General features: G+C 45.6%; 1 protein-coding gene across 1 annotated transcript in view; it reads right to left on the bottom strand.

Annotated features, from left to right (window-relative positions):
- negr1 (neuronal growth regulator 1) overlaps positions 1-10,567 on the bottom strand; it is a 747,391-nt gene extending 736,824 nt beyond the window's left edge. Inside the window, exon 1 of the mRNA XM_038794392.1 lies at positions 10,335-10,567. Within this exon, the coding sequence (XP_038650320.1) occupies positions 10,335-10,507 (173 nt within the window). The 5' untranslated portion in view covers positions 10,508-10,567. The remainder of the gene's footprint in view (positions 1-10,334) is intronic.
- Positions 10,568-17,609: the final 7,042 nt, after the last annotated feature.

Below are 17,609 nucleotides of genomic sequence, written 5' to 3'. Positions count from 1 at the left end.
AGGTTTGCAGGCTCACAAAACACAGTTAACTGCAGATAATCTGCAACTGTCAGCTGTCTAGCTTTGGCCCACCAAAAAGGCAAGATGTGTCTCACCATCACAGTTCTCACATTTTGAATGGCGACTTAAGCAAAGCATCGTGGAACTGCATCCAACAAGAATCTGCTGTCATGTGGGGAGGGAAGAAAGGAAAACTGAAGAAAAACATTTTAAATTTATGTTCAACATGTTTCATTTGTCGCAAATGAGAGATCCAACCTCTACAACCAAAGCTTCAGCAATATTATCTCCATCTTACACTTTCATGGATAGTAGTCGTTTTAAAAAATGAAAGAAGTACCTTATTTTAAATAATGGCATATATTCCATTGCTTAAATATCTTGACAAACCCTTATAACTATGATTAAGATTTAAGATGCATCTGGAAAGATTTTTATTATGTGTGGATACCTTAAAGTAGAACGTTTGTGCTGGTTTACACAAGACACTAAGCAGAAGTTAATCTGGTCCACAACAGTGCGATGTGGTAGGTGGGGGAAAAGGTGTATGGAGTTAGCAGGGGTGTGTGCAGGGAGGGGTGGGGGGGGGGGGGGAAGGTTTGCGTTGTCGACTCCGTCCGATTCACAGTGAAGGGTAGGGAAGGCTGCCCTTCTCACCCAGAGGCTAATGAGGCCCATGAAAGGTCTTTTAGGGCACCTTCCTGCTCTTTGTGGTTTTCTTCTAGCAATGGTGGAACGTCCACCCAATTATAGCTGCTGGCCTCCTTCTGGGCTCCTGGAGCGAATAGCATCCTGATTGGGCACCCTGTGACCCACTGAAGACGTCTCCCCAACGGCAAGGGCCATGCTCAAGGAAACAATCCCCCCTGCCCTCACCACTGACTACCCTCTTCTCCCTCACTGTGACCGAGCCAAGCGACCCCACAGACATCAGATCAGGACCTGCTCCAAGATGCTGCTCCTGGCTGGTTGCAGTGCCAGCTGTAGCTGCAGTTCCCAAGGGCACTGCAGAGATCAAATTGGCCAACAGCTTTGAGATGGGATCTCCATCACTAAAAGGATGAGTCTCTCAATAACAGCCAGTTAATTACCCTTATGGGCACATAATCGGGTTAAGGGTCCTGGAAAGAGCCACGGTTGAATTGCCCCAGCTTTCTAACCTGTTATTAGGATTCACATTAAAAACAGCCCACCTAACTCTAGTGATGCACAGGACAGATAAAGCATTTGATTATGTCTCTTGCAGAATGAGGGAGTCAGCATCATCCTTTTAATCATGTTCGATTCAAAACTCTGCTTCAAGATTCTCTCCATCATGAGTATCACCTGCTTCTACCTTTACAATATCACCCACTCTGTCCCTACTTCAGTCCGTTTACTGCTGTAATCCTCATCAACGCTCCCTCTAAATTCAGCTGACGTGAAATGAGTTTAGTAGCGCTGTTTCAAGTGGTGCTATACAGACAACATTGATTCCTCAGGGACAGACAGGGCCATGGGTCACTTCTTGCCCATGCGACATCCATTGGTAATATCAATAAAGAAACTTCCAGGGCCACATAGGTAGCAAGCAGTCTGTGGAATTACCTACCCCTGGGAAATCAATGCAAGTCTGCATAATATCTCTTCACAGATAACCCTTAACTATTGACAAAGTGGAAGGCTTGTGAGCTCAAAAGAGGACAAGTACAGTTGTTGGCGCTGGATTAGCTGTGCGGTGAAGATCGTGCCTGCGGTGCCTCTCAACAGGAGAAAACTGAATAGTGACTCTGAAGGAACTCTTTGGCCATTGGGATATGACAACTGAGGCACACTCTTGCAATGATCTTTCTTGTGACAGACAGCAGGGAGGCTGGCCTGTAGTTACCGCAATCAGATTTATCTCCCTTTTACAATACAATCACAATGTCTCCAACATCGTCGGCCCAGCACTCGTATTCCCAGATGAGGGATTTAATATTTTTCAGCCATGCAAGGAGTTCATCTCCACTGTAATTTCAGAATTTGAGCAAGAATTCCATTCGCTCCAGAGGCTTTGTTATTTTTCCACCATCAAATGGATTTTTCAACTTGTCTCTGGACTGGGGTGGTGCTGAGACTGAGCCAGTTGGGGTATTGAGAAATGAAGTTGATGGCCTTCAGGTGAGGTGAGAATTTCCCGTCCCCGATAGTGGCAGGAGCACAGAATGCGACAAGAGTGCAAATATTGGTTTCCCGATGGCAGGAAATGACAGCAGGAACCTACGGTCCTGACCAGCATGGCTTATTATCAAGGGAATTGAAATGTGCACCCAATCAGAATTCTCCCCCACCCCAGCCCACAATGCAGCAGCAGTTCATGCCAGTCCGAAGCATAACTGGACCAATGTAGCATCCAGGTGTCAAGGACTTCCTGGGATTGCAGGCTGATCCACTTGGTGGAAAGTGAGCCAGATGGGGTTTGGAGCACAGGGGAGAGAGGGCAGAAAACACATGAGGGGTGATTGGGTTCCTCAACAGTCCCAAAGACTAGAGCCAATGGGGTCACAGAGGGAATGGACTCAGAACATCTGGACACCCTTGGAAAGTCCTGAGTGGATGTCCCAGCGTGTCCGTGTGATGCTCCTCCTCAGTTTGAGTACTCAAGGGCCCCACCATGACTGTTTGTGGGAAAGGGGTACCTGGAGAGAGGTTGAGTTGCCCTGTTTCACTCTCACAAAACCGTTTGCAAAAGCTCGCCCATGGCTAGTGATCAAATGCAGTTTGTGCACATCCCCAGTAGAAACTGGATGTGCTGCTGTACCAGTTCCTCCATGGTGTCCACCATCCTCCACATGGAGACCTCCATGTGCGCACATGTCAGTGCCACTGCATCAGCAAAAAGGCGACACTTCTGCCTGATGTTCCCTCGCCTCGCTCTGCATCTCCAGCATATTGTCCATGACTGCTCCCAGAGGATGGCCATCAGCCTCGGACTATGAGGCAGCAACCAAGCATCTTGTGAGGGACTTTTATGCATGGGCAGCAGCACAGATGGTGGCCTTGTCATTAAGACCTCTGTCTCAGTTCCCAATCAGTGAAGTGAGTAATTTCGGAGGGGGGAGCGGGGGTAGAGTTTTAACTTACCCTGGTGGCGCAGACTAGGTCATTCATTCTTTTCCTGCACTGCAGCGCAGTCCTCCTATGAATGGAAGAGGCACTGACCAACCTGGTTACCACCTCTTGCAGGTACAATGAGATGGATGGACTTCCTCCTCCCATTACTTGGAAAAAGGACACCCACTTTCCTCCACGATTTGCATCACTTGGAGCTAGCTTTCATTGTTTCCTGGCAGCATGTCTAGTTCCAAACTACTGACATGATAAATGAGCAGCTGTCTGAGTGCCTTGTAAATATGGTGCCTAGATATAATAGCAGGCTGCGTGACTTGCTTCCCACCCCTCAGTGTGATTTGCTGGGAAACCCCCAGCTCCATAATTAATTAGCCCAACATTGCACAATTCAATAAATTTACCCACTAAGCTCTTGGGCAGGAATCACTCTGACCTCCTGCCCCGTCATGGGATTTAGACCCAGTGCAGAAAATTCCAGGAACAGTTTCAGTTTAGGAGATTCCAAAATGTTTTCCCCAATGAGCACTGATTGCCTCTCTGTCCTTGATAGGTTCCCTCCATTTCTTGCTCTCAGCAGAGTGGGCTCTTGCTTGGGCCACAGGCTGTCTTGACAGCACTGAAGATACCACACATGTTCTTGGCATCTGCAAGTTGTTGATCTCCCTCTGGCCTTTCTACCCACTATCAGTTCTGTATGCTGTGGTTTTATGCTGTACCATTGCCTTCAAACACCTGTAGAATCGCTGTTTTTAAACTTGTGTTGAGGTTTCTGGTTCGCCAAAGCTTTCTATTTACATTTGGGGAGATCCTAGATTTCTTGCTTCTCCAAAGCATATGGGAAAATATGATTTTCACGAAACACTCAAAAATCTATGGTGCTCTTACAACCTGCTTGCACAGCATAACTAAGATCAACAGCGAGATCCAGAAAAATATGGACCATTTTTCATATCTTGGAAGCTTCCTCTCAATGAAGGCATAGTCATTGAACGTCATCATCATCTCCAATATACCAACTCAGCCTTCAGCCGACTGAGGAAAAGAGTATTTGAGAATGAGGATCTCAAACCTGAGACTAAGATCATATTTACTGGGCAACAATGATACCCATGCTCCAATATGCTTCAGAGATTAGGAAACCTACAGCAGGTAACTCAAAGCTCTGGAGAAGTACCACCAGCGGTGCCTTCACAAGATCCCCCGAATCCAGTGGCAAGAAAGGCAATCCAACAGCAGGGCTCTCTTCCAAGCCACCGTGCTCAGCATCAAGGTGCTAAACTCTCAAAATCATCTCCATTGAGCAGGACATGCCATTTACATGCCTGACACCGGATTCCTGAAACATCTTCTCTACTTGGAGTTCAGTAACCAAAGGAGACTCCAAGAGGACAGCAGAAATGCTTCAAGGATGTCCTCAAAGCATGTCCAAAGACACCTAACATTCTTGTAGACTTATGGGAGTCCTTAGCTTGTGACCAACCAAAATGGAGAAGGATCATCCTGAAAGGCGTTGTTGGGAACATGAAACTCAAGGCATCGAAGAAAGCAGGCAAACCTCCAAACAATTAATCTACCCGACCTTTCAAGTATCACCTCCCCCACATATGGCAGGGTCTGAAGATCATGTCTTAGATTTATTGGCCACCTCACAACTCATCAAACTGTATTGGAAGCAAGTCATCGTTAATCCCAAATGACTTTGCAGAGACATACCCCTCTTCCTCCTCCCTCCTTTCTTATGCTCAAGGCTCTTCATAAACTCTAGCTCTTTAACTAGGCTTTTGATTGTTCCTTGGCAGATCTTCTCAAAGAAGGGTGCTAGAGACCATGTTAGGAACGTCATCCGGCATAGTAATGAGTTAATAAATTGGTGAAGCTACAACACCGGGCTCCATGCATGCTGAACAACATAAAAAACATTCTATAGAGAGAGCTAAGCAATCCAACCAGCAACGGATCAGATCAAATATCTGCTGTCCTGCCACGTCCAGTCATGAATATTAGACAATTTAATAATTAACTGGAAGAAGTTCCAAAAACATTTCCATCCTCAAAGATGATGGAGCTCAGTACATTAGCACAAAAAGACCAAAAGATTTGAAACTATCTTTAGTCAGAAGTGCCACTTGGATTGGGCAGCATGGTGGCACAGTGGTTAACTCTGCTGTCTCACGGTGCTGAGGTCCCAGGTTCGATCCCGCCTCTGGGTCACTGACCGTGTGGAGTTTGTACATTCTCCCATGTCTGCATGGGTCTTGCCCCGCCAACCCAAAGATGTGCAGGGTAGATGGATTGGCCACGCTAATTGGCCTTTAATCAGAAAAAATGAAATGGGTACTCTAAATTTTAAATAAAAGAAGTGCCAATTGGATGATCCATCTCAGCCTCCTCCTAAGGTCCTCACTATCATGGATGCCAGCTTTCAGGCAGCTGGATTCACTTCAAGTGAGGGCTAAAAGGGCAAGCATATGGGCCCTGACACAATCTCAGCTGTAGTACTGAAGGCTTGTGCTCCAGAACTAGCCATGTCCCTAGCCAAAATGTTCCAGTACAGTTATAATACTGGCATTCATCCGACAATATGAAAAACTGTCCAGGTATCTACCATCCATAAAAGACAGGATAAATCTAATCTGAATGAGTACCACTCCAGCAAATTGCTCTCAATCACAAAAAAAGTGCTGGCAATTGTTGTCCAGAATACTTTCAAGCAGCACTTACTTACTCACTAATATTCAGTCTAGGTTCTGCCAGGGAAACTCAGCTCCAAAAATGGACAAAAGAGGTTCCGGAGGTGAGGGAAGAGTGACTATGCTTGACATCAAAGTGACATTTGACTGGGTGCGGGATCAAGAAGCCTTAACAAAATTGATATGAATGGAAATTTGGGGAAACTATCCTGGCCCCAGGACATCACTGCAGGAGTTCCTCAGGGTAGAATCCTAGGTCCAACCATCTTGAACTGCTTCATCAATGATGTGGAAATGCCAATGTACGTGGCACATTGGTGAGACCATGCAGACGCTGCGACAACATTGAGCGACAATCGCCAAGCAGGAATGTTCACTTCCAGTCGGGGAACACTTCAGCAGTCAAGGACATTCAGCCTCTGATCTCCGGGTAAGCGTTCTCCAAGGCGGCCTTCAGGACGCGCGACAACGCAAAATCGCAGAGCAGAAACTTATAGCCAAATTCCGCACATATGAGTACGGCCTAAACTGGGACCTTGGATTCATGCTGCATTACATTCATCCCCCACCATCTGGCCTGGGCTTGCGAAATCCTCCCAACTGTCCTGGCCTGAGACAATTTGCACCTCTTTAACCTGGGGTTACCCCTATCTCTGAATCTGTAAACACTTAATTGCCTGTAAATGCTCGCATTCAAAGCATTGTCTTGCATCTTTGACATATACGGTTCTGGAACTTACCTCTTCATTCACCTGAGGAAGGAGCAGTGCTCCCAAAGCTAGTGTCTGAAACAAACCTGTTGGACTTTGACCTGGTGTTGTAAAACCTCTTACTGTGCTTCATCAATGATATTGATTTCCATCATAAGATCAGAAGTGATGTGGAGATGCTGGTGTTGGACTGGGGTGGGCACAGTAAGAAGTCTTACAACACCAGGTTAAAGTCCAACAAGCTTGTTTCAAACACTAGCTTTCGGAGTACTGCTTCTTCAGCTGAGGAAGGAGCAGTGCTCCGAAAGCTAGTGTTTGAAACAAACCTGTTGGACTTTAGCCTGGTGTTGTAAGATCAGGGGCGAAATTCTCCGACACCCAGCAGGGTCAGAGAATCGCCTGGGGCCGCCGAAAATCTCGCCCCCGCCGTGGCAGAGATTATCCGCCACCAGCGAATTGGCGGGGGTGGGAATCACACCCTGTCGATCAGCGTGACGTCCGCGCCGATCGGTGAGGCCCCTGCGGCGATTCTCCGGCCCGCGATGGGCCGAAGTCCCTCCGCTGGGAGGCCTCTCCCGCCGCCGAGGTTTGAACCACCTCTGGTGGCGGCGGGATCAGCGGCGTGAGCAGGCCCCCGAGGTCCTGGGGGGGGGGGGGGGCGCGGGGCGATTGGACCATGGGGGGTGCCCCCACAGTGGCCAGGCCCGTAATCGGGGCCCCCCGATCCACGGGTGGGCCAGTGCCGTGGGGGCACTCATTCTCCTCCACCGCCGCCACGGCCTCCGCCATGGCGGAAGCGGAAGAGAATCCCCCAGCGCACATGTGCCGCTTGTGACGTCAGCGGCAGCTGACGCTGACATCACCACCGGCGCATGCGCGAACAGGCGAAGTCTTCCGGCCAGCCTCGGCGCCGGGCGGCGGGCCTGAAAGGCCGCTGGTGCCGGTTTTGGCACCAGTCGTCGTGGTGCCAACCGCTCCGGAGCGGGCCTAGCCCCCAAAGGTGCAGAGAATTCCGCACCTTTGGGAAGGCCCGACGCCGGAGTGGTTGGTGCCACTCCCCTACGCCGGGACCCCCCGTCCCGCCGGGTAGGGGAGAATGCCGCCCCAGAAGTGGGGATGGTAGTTGATGATTGCACAATGTTCAACATCATTCGCAATTCCTTAGATAATAACACAGCTTGTGCCTACATACAGAAAGACCTGGATAACATTCAGGCGTGGCTGATAAATTGGAGAGTAACATTTGCATCACCTAGTACCAGACAATTATTATCTCCAATAAGAGAGAATCTGACCATCTCTGAATGGCACCACCACCACTGCATCGCCCACCAACAACCTCCTGGGACTACCATTGGCTAGAACCCTAACTGGACCAGCCATATAAATTCTGTGGCTGCAAAAGCAAGTCAGAGGCTGGGAATTCTATGGTGAGTAACTTACTTTCTAACTTCCCAAAATCCGCCCAAAAATCAGGCATGTCATGGAATATTCTACAATTTCCTGGATGAGTGAAGCTTCAACATCACGAAGAATCTCGACACCATCCAAGAAAAGATAGCTCATTTGATCGGCACTCCATCCACCCACCACCTTAAATATTCACCCCCTTCATCATAGGTGTACAGTGGAAACAATGTGAATCATCCACAAGTTGTAATGCAGCAACTCGCCAAGTCTCCATCAACAGCAGCACCTTCCACCTGCAACATCTAAACCCCAGACCAATAAGGATGGGAAGACCACCACCTGTAAGTTATCGCTGGGTTATGCACTAGCTTGACTGAGAAGTATATTGCCATTCCTTCATTGTTGTTAGATGAAAATCCTGGAACTTTCTTCCAAAAGGCATCGTGGGAATACCGATACCACATGGACAGTCGTGATTGAAGAAGACGGCTCACTGTCACCTTCTCAAGAACAATTAAGAATGGGTAATAAACGCCCTTGCTTGCGATGCTCATGCCCAAGAACAAATAAAAACATTGCTTCAGGATCTACTTTTGTCCTTACACCTGTGACATGCCAAGGAACATATTTCAAGTGAAAGGTGCTTTGTGAAAAGTTGTTATTTTATTTGTTAAAAGTCATATTTAACTTTATAAACTCAAATGTTGAAACACATTAACATTTTAGTTACAGAATGCAATGGCAGCCCCAAACCATTATTCTTTCAGTTTAATATCCTTGAATAATTTCTTGCAGTATAGTTAGTGGGCTCCACCTTGAAATATTGCTGCATACGGGCCAGCCAAATAATAAGCAATAAAATTTGAGAAGGATGCAGCTGGAGAATCATGCAGCAATACCACATTCAATAAAATTGTCATGAGGGAAAGAAAATCAAAACAGAATGCAGTCAAATTTTTGACAAGACAGAGAAGGCTACATTTTACACAACTTCGATGTAATAAGAGATGTCTATTATATAATAGTTATTGATGCTCAATAAATGTTTAAAATACAGTTCACGTAAGAGATTGAGTGGAACTCTCCCTCCTGTGCTTTCTCTATTAGGTGAACAGCGTTGCTGCACTTCCCTTCCTCATTTGAGAAGGTGAGATAATCTAGCCATAGAAAGATGTCAATGCCACGCTGTGATTGGCCAAAAGGAGGTGCACTACTCCAGGGTTGAACTGGCCCTGCCAATTATTCTTCGCCTGTGGATTCTATTATTAAGTGCTCAATCTAGCACCCCAACTAAGTGCTGCTAAAATTCAATCATTGAATGTTAGGAAATTCAATTGACTCGGATTTGTACTCAGTGCTCTAGGCTTTTATGGCTAACCATCAGTCAGTTGGTCATTATGACATATACCGTGCAATTAAAGATTTTAATATTTAGTCCTATGTTGTTTTGATTATCCGGATAAAAATTATGTGAAACTTCTGAACAAAAGGCTAAACATGTCAAATTCTTTGAAAGTATGCTGTACTGTTTATCAATCAAACCTCATTGCTCTGTTAGTTCGAGTTATAACAAGGACAACAATACAGAAATATATATTTAAGATTGTTTTCCATTCTTTGTCATATCTGGCATTAACATAATGTAAAAATCTCTTGAGTGGGCGCATAAGTACAGCACAGTGTGTACTTGTACTTCTGAAGTTATTAGTATTGCATTAAATAGTAAAAAGAAAATGAAAGGTAATTTCACATTTCTGTTTGGGAGACAGTGATGGGCTGTGCCTGTGTCAGAATAATAATGGCAATTAACAGGAAGGCATCTGTTTTGTCCTTATATTTCTGACTGCAGGTGGGGTGGGAAATAAAGGGTGTGGCAAATGAAGTCTGACCATTCAAAAACAACTCCTGCGGGTCAACTATTGTTGCTTCTTACCGTTATAACAGTACCTCTGCAAATTATGTACAATTCGTTGTCTCGGTGACAGTATTTTCTCCTATTTTAATTTAAATGACGAGTTCAAAAGATCTCTAACTTGCAAATGCCACAGGCGCCAGTAAATTGCGATAGTCTTAATTCTTAGGAGGGGGTGTAACATCGTGAAGTAAAATTGTCGCACAATGCAGTGGAATGGATGATTTGAACCGGTCCCTGCTGTGTGTGTGTATATCCGTTTTTCCCCTCAAACTACATTCCGTAGGAACTATGAAAACACAGCTGTGCAACAGAGAACACAACAGATTGGTCAACCATGTGCAACTTAAACCTCCGCCCACCACAACATCCCAAACGCTGCTGCCTTTATCTCTTTCCTCTGCCGGAGAGCAAGGGGGAGGGGGAAAAACAAAAGATGCCAAAGTGTGTAAATAATAACATTGTTATCCCCACCCCCACCCCGCACGGTGTGTCACAGGTTGTTCTTGCAGCTCTTACCTGAGGATGGCCGTGTCTCCCTGCCGCACCATGATGTTGTCCACCGCCGGCCAGGGGAAATCCACGCTCTGAGCTGCCGGGAGGCAAGTGGGCAGCAAGCAGCAGAGAGTGAGCAGAAGAGCCGCCAGCCACTGGCCTGAGGCGCAGGGTGAAGCATCCTGCACGGTGTCCATCGTGTCTCTCCCAGCTCGCTCGCTCGCCCGCCCACCCCCCACTTTCTCTCTGTCAAAAGCTGGGGAAACCCTTTCTGCCCTGCAGAGCACCCCCCTCCCCCCTGCCCCGCCACCCAAACCCTACCCCTCCCTCCCCACCCACCCACCCCCCGCCCGGCTTCCCTCTGCCTGTCTGACTATCTCTGCCCAGCCTAAGGAGTTTTGCTCTGGCGCTGCCTGACTCTAAAGTACGAGCTCTCTATTCTCCAGCGGCTTCCACATCATCCAGCGACGAACTGATGTAAAAATGCGTTTGTGAGTGTGGAGACAGAGAGAGGGAGGGAGGGAGGGAGAGGCAGCAGACAGCCCCAGGCTCTGAGCCAGTTGCCATGGCCGTTGCCCAGGCAACATGTCCGACTGACTGGGAGCGCCGAGTATTAAAGGTACTGCCGTACAGGTATTTCACCCATCAGCGCGGCAGCTAATAAACGTTAAAATCATCTTCAATTGTGCAATGGGGGGGGGGGGGGGGGGGTGCTAGATGCCAGCGTCATGTTGAATCCCGCACCACTTACGAAGAGGTTCTGCAGCCGCATCAACATTTTGCAAAGAGATGTTAAAATGACTCCGAATGCTGTAGCGTTCCTGCTTTCATTCATTCATTTATTTATTTAATTTGCAAAATGTGCAAACTTGCTTAGTGTCAGAAGATCTTGCTCCTCCGTACGTCTCCAGGCCCGTGCTATTTTCTGAGGTGCCATAACCTCAGAAGGAACCAATGAAGAGTCCGTGGGAGAATGAACTCCAATACGCTAAAAGATCAAAATTGTATTAAAAAAAGCCGTGCAAAACAAAAAGAGAAAGGATAAACATTTAATGAGTCTAACGTTATTTTTTTACCAAGAAAATGAAGACTACTCGTTTTTTTTCCTTTGGCCTTAAAAAGTAGTGTAAGGTATAATAATGATAGCTCGGTTGACATGAGTGAGTTCAAGTGAGACCCAAAATGTTTTTACTTGTGTAGGTGTTAAATCAGCTCAACGTTGGCCCTGCTCAAATTATTGCATAAGGTTTAAACAGCAATATTATTTTTAAAATGAGATGCAATTAAAGGGCATTGTTGTGAGAAAGTCCTCTACAAAATAATAATGTGTTTGAAAACAGATCCTGTACATGATGCAATTGTGGCACCCAGCATACACTAACACATTTATTTGTAATGACAACTCCAATAAAAATGTAAGCAAGGTTACATTGAAAGTTCATGCTACTCTTCCTAAAAGATTTGGCGGTGAGCTGGTGTTATTTTCAAATTACACAACAATAAGCTGGCTCAGGAACAGAAGAACCATCTCAGCAACCACCATGACTCCCTAGTAAGGCAATAATTCCTTTTAATCGCAATTCCTTTGTAACTGATTTATTTGAATCAGGGATGTAGATGTACAAAATTTACCAATCCTTCTATTAATCCTGAGAGCCACCGAGATTTGTAGCAGTTACACTGAACTTCAATGTTACCCCCTCCAAAATCTCCTGAGATATGGGGGGGGGGGGGATTTCATAATTACATCAGGGATATTCTTATTGTTTATGTGTTTCTAATTACTCTCTTTACAGAAACTAGTGTGCAGTTAGGCCACTCAAAACAAGAACTCCCATCCTTATATTAGCTTTGGTCTGTGCTCAGTTAACTAATAACAAAATGTCAGCTGTGCCCACTCCAGAGATTTCAGCATAAAATCGAGGCTGACATCCTCCTGTAGCACGAAGGAAGGTACCACCTTTCAGTCAAGTGAGATATTAAACTGAGGACCTGACAGCCCGCTTAGATAGACATCATAGATCTCATGACAATATTAAAAAAAGCACTGGAAATTGTTTTCCAATGTGTCCTCTTCAATAATCACCGCTCAAGTGGTAATGCTAAAACAGATTGTTTTACTGCGTTTTTTCGGACATTGCTATGCATAGATGAGTTTCTGCCTTTCCTACAACAGTGACTACATTTCAGAGGTATTTAATTGGTCGTGAAAATATTTAGGATGTCCTGAGGTCATGAAAGATGCTATATAAGTGCAAGTCTTTATTCCCTTGTCAAAACAGCCAACAATATGATAATAAAAGCAAATTACTATGGATGCTGGAATCGTAAACAAAAATAGAAAATACTGGACAATTTCAGCAGGTCTGACAGCATCTGTGAAGAGGGAAGGGGATCTAACATTTTGAGTCTGCATGACTCTTTGTCAAAGCTAGAGAGAACTGGAAATAGGATCAGATTATACTGTTGTGGGATGGAGGGGGACATGCACCATTGGGGCTGGATAGATGGCCAGCGATAGGTGAAGATTCTCAGCTTTGATCATCCCCATTTACATTCCCATTGTCTTTCTGTCCAGGACACATTTGTCAATCTCCACCTATCACTGGCCCTCTATTCAGCCCCACTGCACCATGCCCACCCCCACAACAGGAACAGCATAAATCTGACCTTATTTCCAGTTCTCCCCAGCTTTGACAGAGTCATCCATACTTGAAACATTAGCTCCCTTCTCTCTTCACAGTTGCTGTCAGACTTGCTGAGATTGTCTGTTATTTTCTGTTTTTGAGCCAACAAAATGAACTATGTTTAATTGGCTTCTGCCCTGGGACCAAGAAATAGAAAGATAAGAGAGTGTTCCAGCTCTTGACTACCATTAGTGACCCCTGCTAGAAAATGTCCTCGAGTGAACATCAGGTGAGGACTGGCTTAGAAAAGCCAGATAACACCATTATAAAATCTGTCAGCCAAAAGCTAAACACATGCCTCGGATTTCCTTAGTGTGACTTTCAGCCCACTGCCATGACTACTCTGGGAGTATGGCGTCAACTGTGAGGAAGCATGTAAATGTAATTTGGATAAAAGAGAGCAACTCCAAGGAAATTCTGGGCCCGAGAGCTTAGAATAATTGAACAAATTATTCGTGCAGCACGGTAGCATGGTGGTTAGCATAAATGCTTCACAGCTCCAGGGTCCCAGGTTCGATTCCCGGCTGGGTCACTGTCTGTGCGGAGGTCTGCACGTCCTCCCCGTGTGTGCGTGGGTTTCCTCCGGGTGCTCCGGTTTCCTCCCACAGTCCAAAGACGTGCGGGTTAGGTGGATTGGCCATGCTAAATTGCCCTTAGTGTCCTAAAAAATAAGGTTAATTGGGGGGGGGGGGGGGGTTGTTGGGTTACTGGACTGGTATAGGGTGGATACGTTGGCTTGAGTAGGGTGATCATTGCTCGGCACAACATCGAGGGCCGAAGGGCCTGTTCTGTGCTGTACTGTTCTATGTAAATGTATTTTTCACACACTTAGAGTGAAAATCCACACGTTGAAAGGGGTATGGGTGGGACAATCTATACTGAAGTGCTATACACCTAACTTTGACCTGCATTGCCTTGAATCACAGGAACACTGAACTTGCCCTAATGTATTTATGTTTAGAATTATCAACTTTAGTAAACATCACCTTTATGAAAGTGCAAAAAATGTAATTGAACAGATTTTGATTTCCGAATGAACAATTGGGCATAAATTTGCAATAGAAAAGTAAATGGGCGTGATTTAACAAAAAAAGTCAAACTTTTCACGTGAATAACGTGTGTTTCTTGCAGCCGGCAGTGCCAAGAACTTTCCCGCTATTCAACAGGACTTTGTGTTTTTGGGGATTCTGTGGGAAACGACCGGCCGAAGCTGCACTGACCTCACTTTCTGCACTGACGAGCTGAGCTCAAGAAGAGATCGGGGCACCATTTTGAAATGCCACCCTGATCTCTCGACCCGCTCAACCACCCCCAACTTAACTCTGAGGGGGTCCTCTAGCACCCCCCCCCCCCCCCCCCCCCCACCACCCCGGTCACACCACCTCTTAAGGACAGGGCAGCCCCAGACCTGTTGCCTGGCATGGGCAACCTGGCACCCGGGCACCTTTGGCAGTGCCAGCCTGGCACCTTGACAGTGTTCCTTCTGACCCGGCCGTGCCACCCAGGCACCCTAGTGGTGCCAGGGTGGTTTTGACTGGGTGGCACTGCCAAGGTGCCAGGCTGGCATTGCTAAGGTGCCAAGGTGGCAGCAGGAGTGCCAAGGTACCACCCTGCCCAGAGCCTGACCACCCAGAGGCCTCCGATGGCCTGGGAGATCCCCCCATGTGCCATTATGCTTGGTCCACATGTGAACCAATACTGAATAGCGCCATGATGAGGTCACCCAGGAGCAGTCATTCGATCCCTAGCCTCGGGATAATCGGGCTCAGACATAATTAGATGAGCCTCATGGCTCAATTAAATATGTTAATCTGGATCTCGCCCAAGCGAGGGTGAGATTTAGATCACGACGTTTCCCGACGTCATCTTAGATCTCAGGAGGCGTTCTGAGTGTCGCAAACCTCATGAGAAGTCTCTCGCGAGATTTAACGGCCACATCACATCACCGACCCAGACGTGACAAGGATGTTCGATTTAAAAAATAATCAAATCACCATTTACAAAAATACATTGCTGGAGATGTGAATTTACGGTTCATGGGGCCCTGTGCTAAGCTTCATTTCAGAGCACACCCCATCCCAGGATCTGAAGCCTGAAGCTCAACCGTCGCACACACACTCTGTTACCCCACCCCTCACACACACTCTCTCCCCCCCATCATGCACACTTTCTGCCCCCCCCCCCCCCCCCCCCCCCCCCCATTCTCATGCTTGCTCTCTCTCCCGATCACTATCAGTGGTGTAATGGGAAATTCTGAGGTGTAGGGTCTCTCGGAAAATGTGTTGCCCATATTTTCTCAATCTTTGATTGTGCTGTTTTCCTATGTATACATCACTAAATGACAGTAAGCCTGAGCATTTTAAGTGAAAAATATTAGTGCTGGTTGGCATTTCATTTCAAAACATGAATCATTGAATCACTAATCCTTATCACAGCTAGAAATGCATTATACAAATTTTTTATTATGTTATTCAAGCCTATTAGAAACATAAATTACAGAACTTTACTTCAAGATCTGGAAAAAATAGCGTAGACAGAGTTAAAATACAAATCAGCCATAATGACACAACAAGCTCAAGGGGCTGAATGGCCTATTCTAGTTCCTATGTTTCTGTATGAATATCAATTAATAGGGTTTGGCACATGTGTCCAAGCATCCAGGCATACAACTCTTTCTCCAGTCAATTCAAACTAGTCTAGATTTCATATGACTATTAGTCAACTAAATTATTTACATACATAGCATCTCTCCAACTTTCATCAACATTTGAGGTTAACTGTCATCAAGTTCAGCAACCTGATCAATCTGCAGTGCCTCAAACCAAGCTAAGGCCATTAATGCATTTACATTCAAAGAGTCAATATCTAAAGCATTTGTACATACCGCTGTATCATCTCAGAAGTGAAAATTAATGCAAAACATATATATTCACATTTCAGCCATATCCTACTCTTCAATCCTACCTGCCATGCTAAATCTTTAAAGCACCTGTAGGGCTTTTTGATCACATACAGAACTTAACCATGGGAATGTCACCTGATGAATTGATTTCTCCCAATGCATTTTTGACATTCAATTGTGGCTTTAGTTAACTTCAACTGCATATAATACCTATACATGCAATCTTGCCAATGTTTTATACCTTTGGAAATATTTAGTTTTGAAGCTACTTTCTGACTATTTATGTAACTAACTTTATTTTTCTTCTCTACAACTTACTTCCATCAGTCAACACACCCCATCTCCATTTTTGAAACCTTTCTTTATCCTTGAAATTTGAACACTCTTATTCAGTGGGTACAGCAAGTTGTCTGCAGCAATAATTTTCTCAACCAAATGAAATGTGATAACATAATGACTATTGATGTGAATTGAGGAGTTGATAAGACATGGAATGTTTGCACCAGAAATAGTGACTGGAATTGAATCCATCATACATTTTATAGCTGACATTTAATATAAGGAAAGAATGGGAATTAGGATGACGTGGTTAGTTCATTTTGAGAGCTGCGCAGTTACAATGATGCGCCAAGAAGCTTCCTTCTATGTTGCGAATTTCTACAGTTCCCACATAGAAATCAGATATCAACTCAGGAACTGTTACTAATTAAATCCATTACTTCTCAACATGTTGAGTAAGGAAGAAATTCTTGCCCGTACCTTCAACTATCTTTTCCCTGCCATACTATCTATTGAATAAGGTCACACCCTAATTTCTGACTAGTTATCATCATTTCATAATATACATGGATAATTTTAGGTATTTTGGTTACGTTTCACATAGGATAAGTGAAGTGATTGACAAAACTTATAGGGTTTAAAGAAACCTCCACATTCTTCAAGAATTTGACTTTACATGGCCCAAATTTTGATCCCTGTAAAATATTGATTAGGTTAGGAAACCTAAAGAGGTCGCAGCCGTGGTGCTGAGATCCAGTGCCTTGATTTGCTTCTCTGAGAAATTACATTAATCGAAAAGCAGAATACATACATTCTTTCTGAGGGAATGCAGGTATAATGTGGATTGATATGGCCTTGCCTCAATGCTAGGGTGAGTGATTTACCTGCAGAATGTGCTACCCCTCCCGATGAGCTGGTGGTGCACTCCTGCCTGCCACATCCTACTGTGATGGCGCCAACCCCTTGAACACTTTGAGTAACTAGCTGCTTCACAATGTCAGGAGAAGCTCCCCAGGAAGAGGCTCAGTGTTGAAAGAAACTGGATACAAATGGGTCTCCCCCATACACACACAAACACACACGCTCTTTAACTCTGTAAATAACCAGCATTTTCCTACTGCGGGAGGGTATGGTGAAAAGGGGCATGGGTGGGTGAAGGAGGGGGAGAGGAGGAGAGTTGGGCGGTCTGACACACCTCAAATTTCAGCCCTGCCCTCATGACACCCATTCCCACTCACACATTCTCTGATTTAAAATCTTGAATGCAAGGTGCCAATCGCTGCTGTGCTCCCAACAGGTAGTGGGGCTAAATCTCTCCCTGATTCTATACTGATGCTCCTCACAGCACAGACATTTGGCCACATGCAGAATGGCTAATGTAGAATCATAGAATCTTAGAATTTACAGTGCAGAAGGAGGCCATTAGGTCCA

The sequence above is a fragment of the Scyliorhinus canicula genome, chromosome 4 (genome assembly GCF_902713615.1).
Source record: "Scyliorhinus canicula chromosome 4, sScyCan1.1, whole genome shotgun sequence".
In the NCBI taxonomy this organism is placed as follows: Eukaryota; Metazoa; Chordata; class Chondrichthyes; order Carcharhiniformes; family Scyliorhinidae; genus Scyliorhinus; species Scyliorhinus canicula.
Note: the sequence above shows the minus strand (reverse complement) of the source record. Positions and strands in the feature narration are given on the sequence as shown.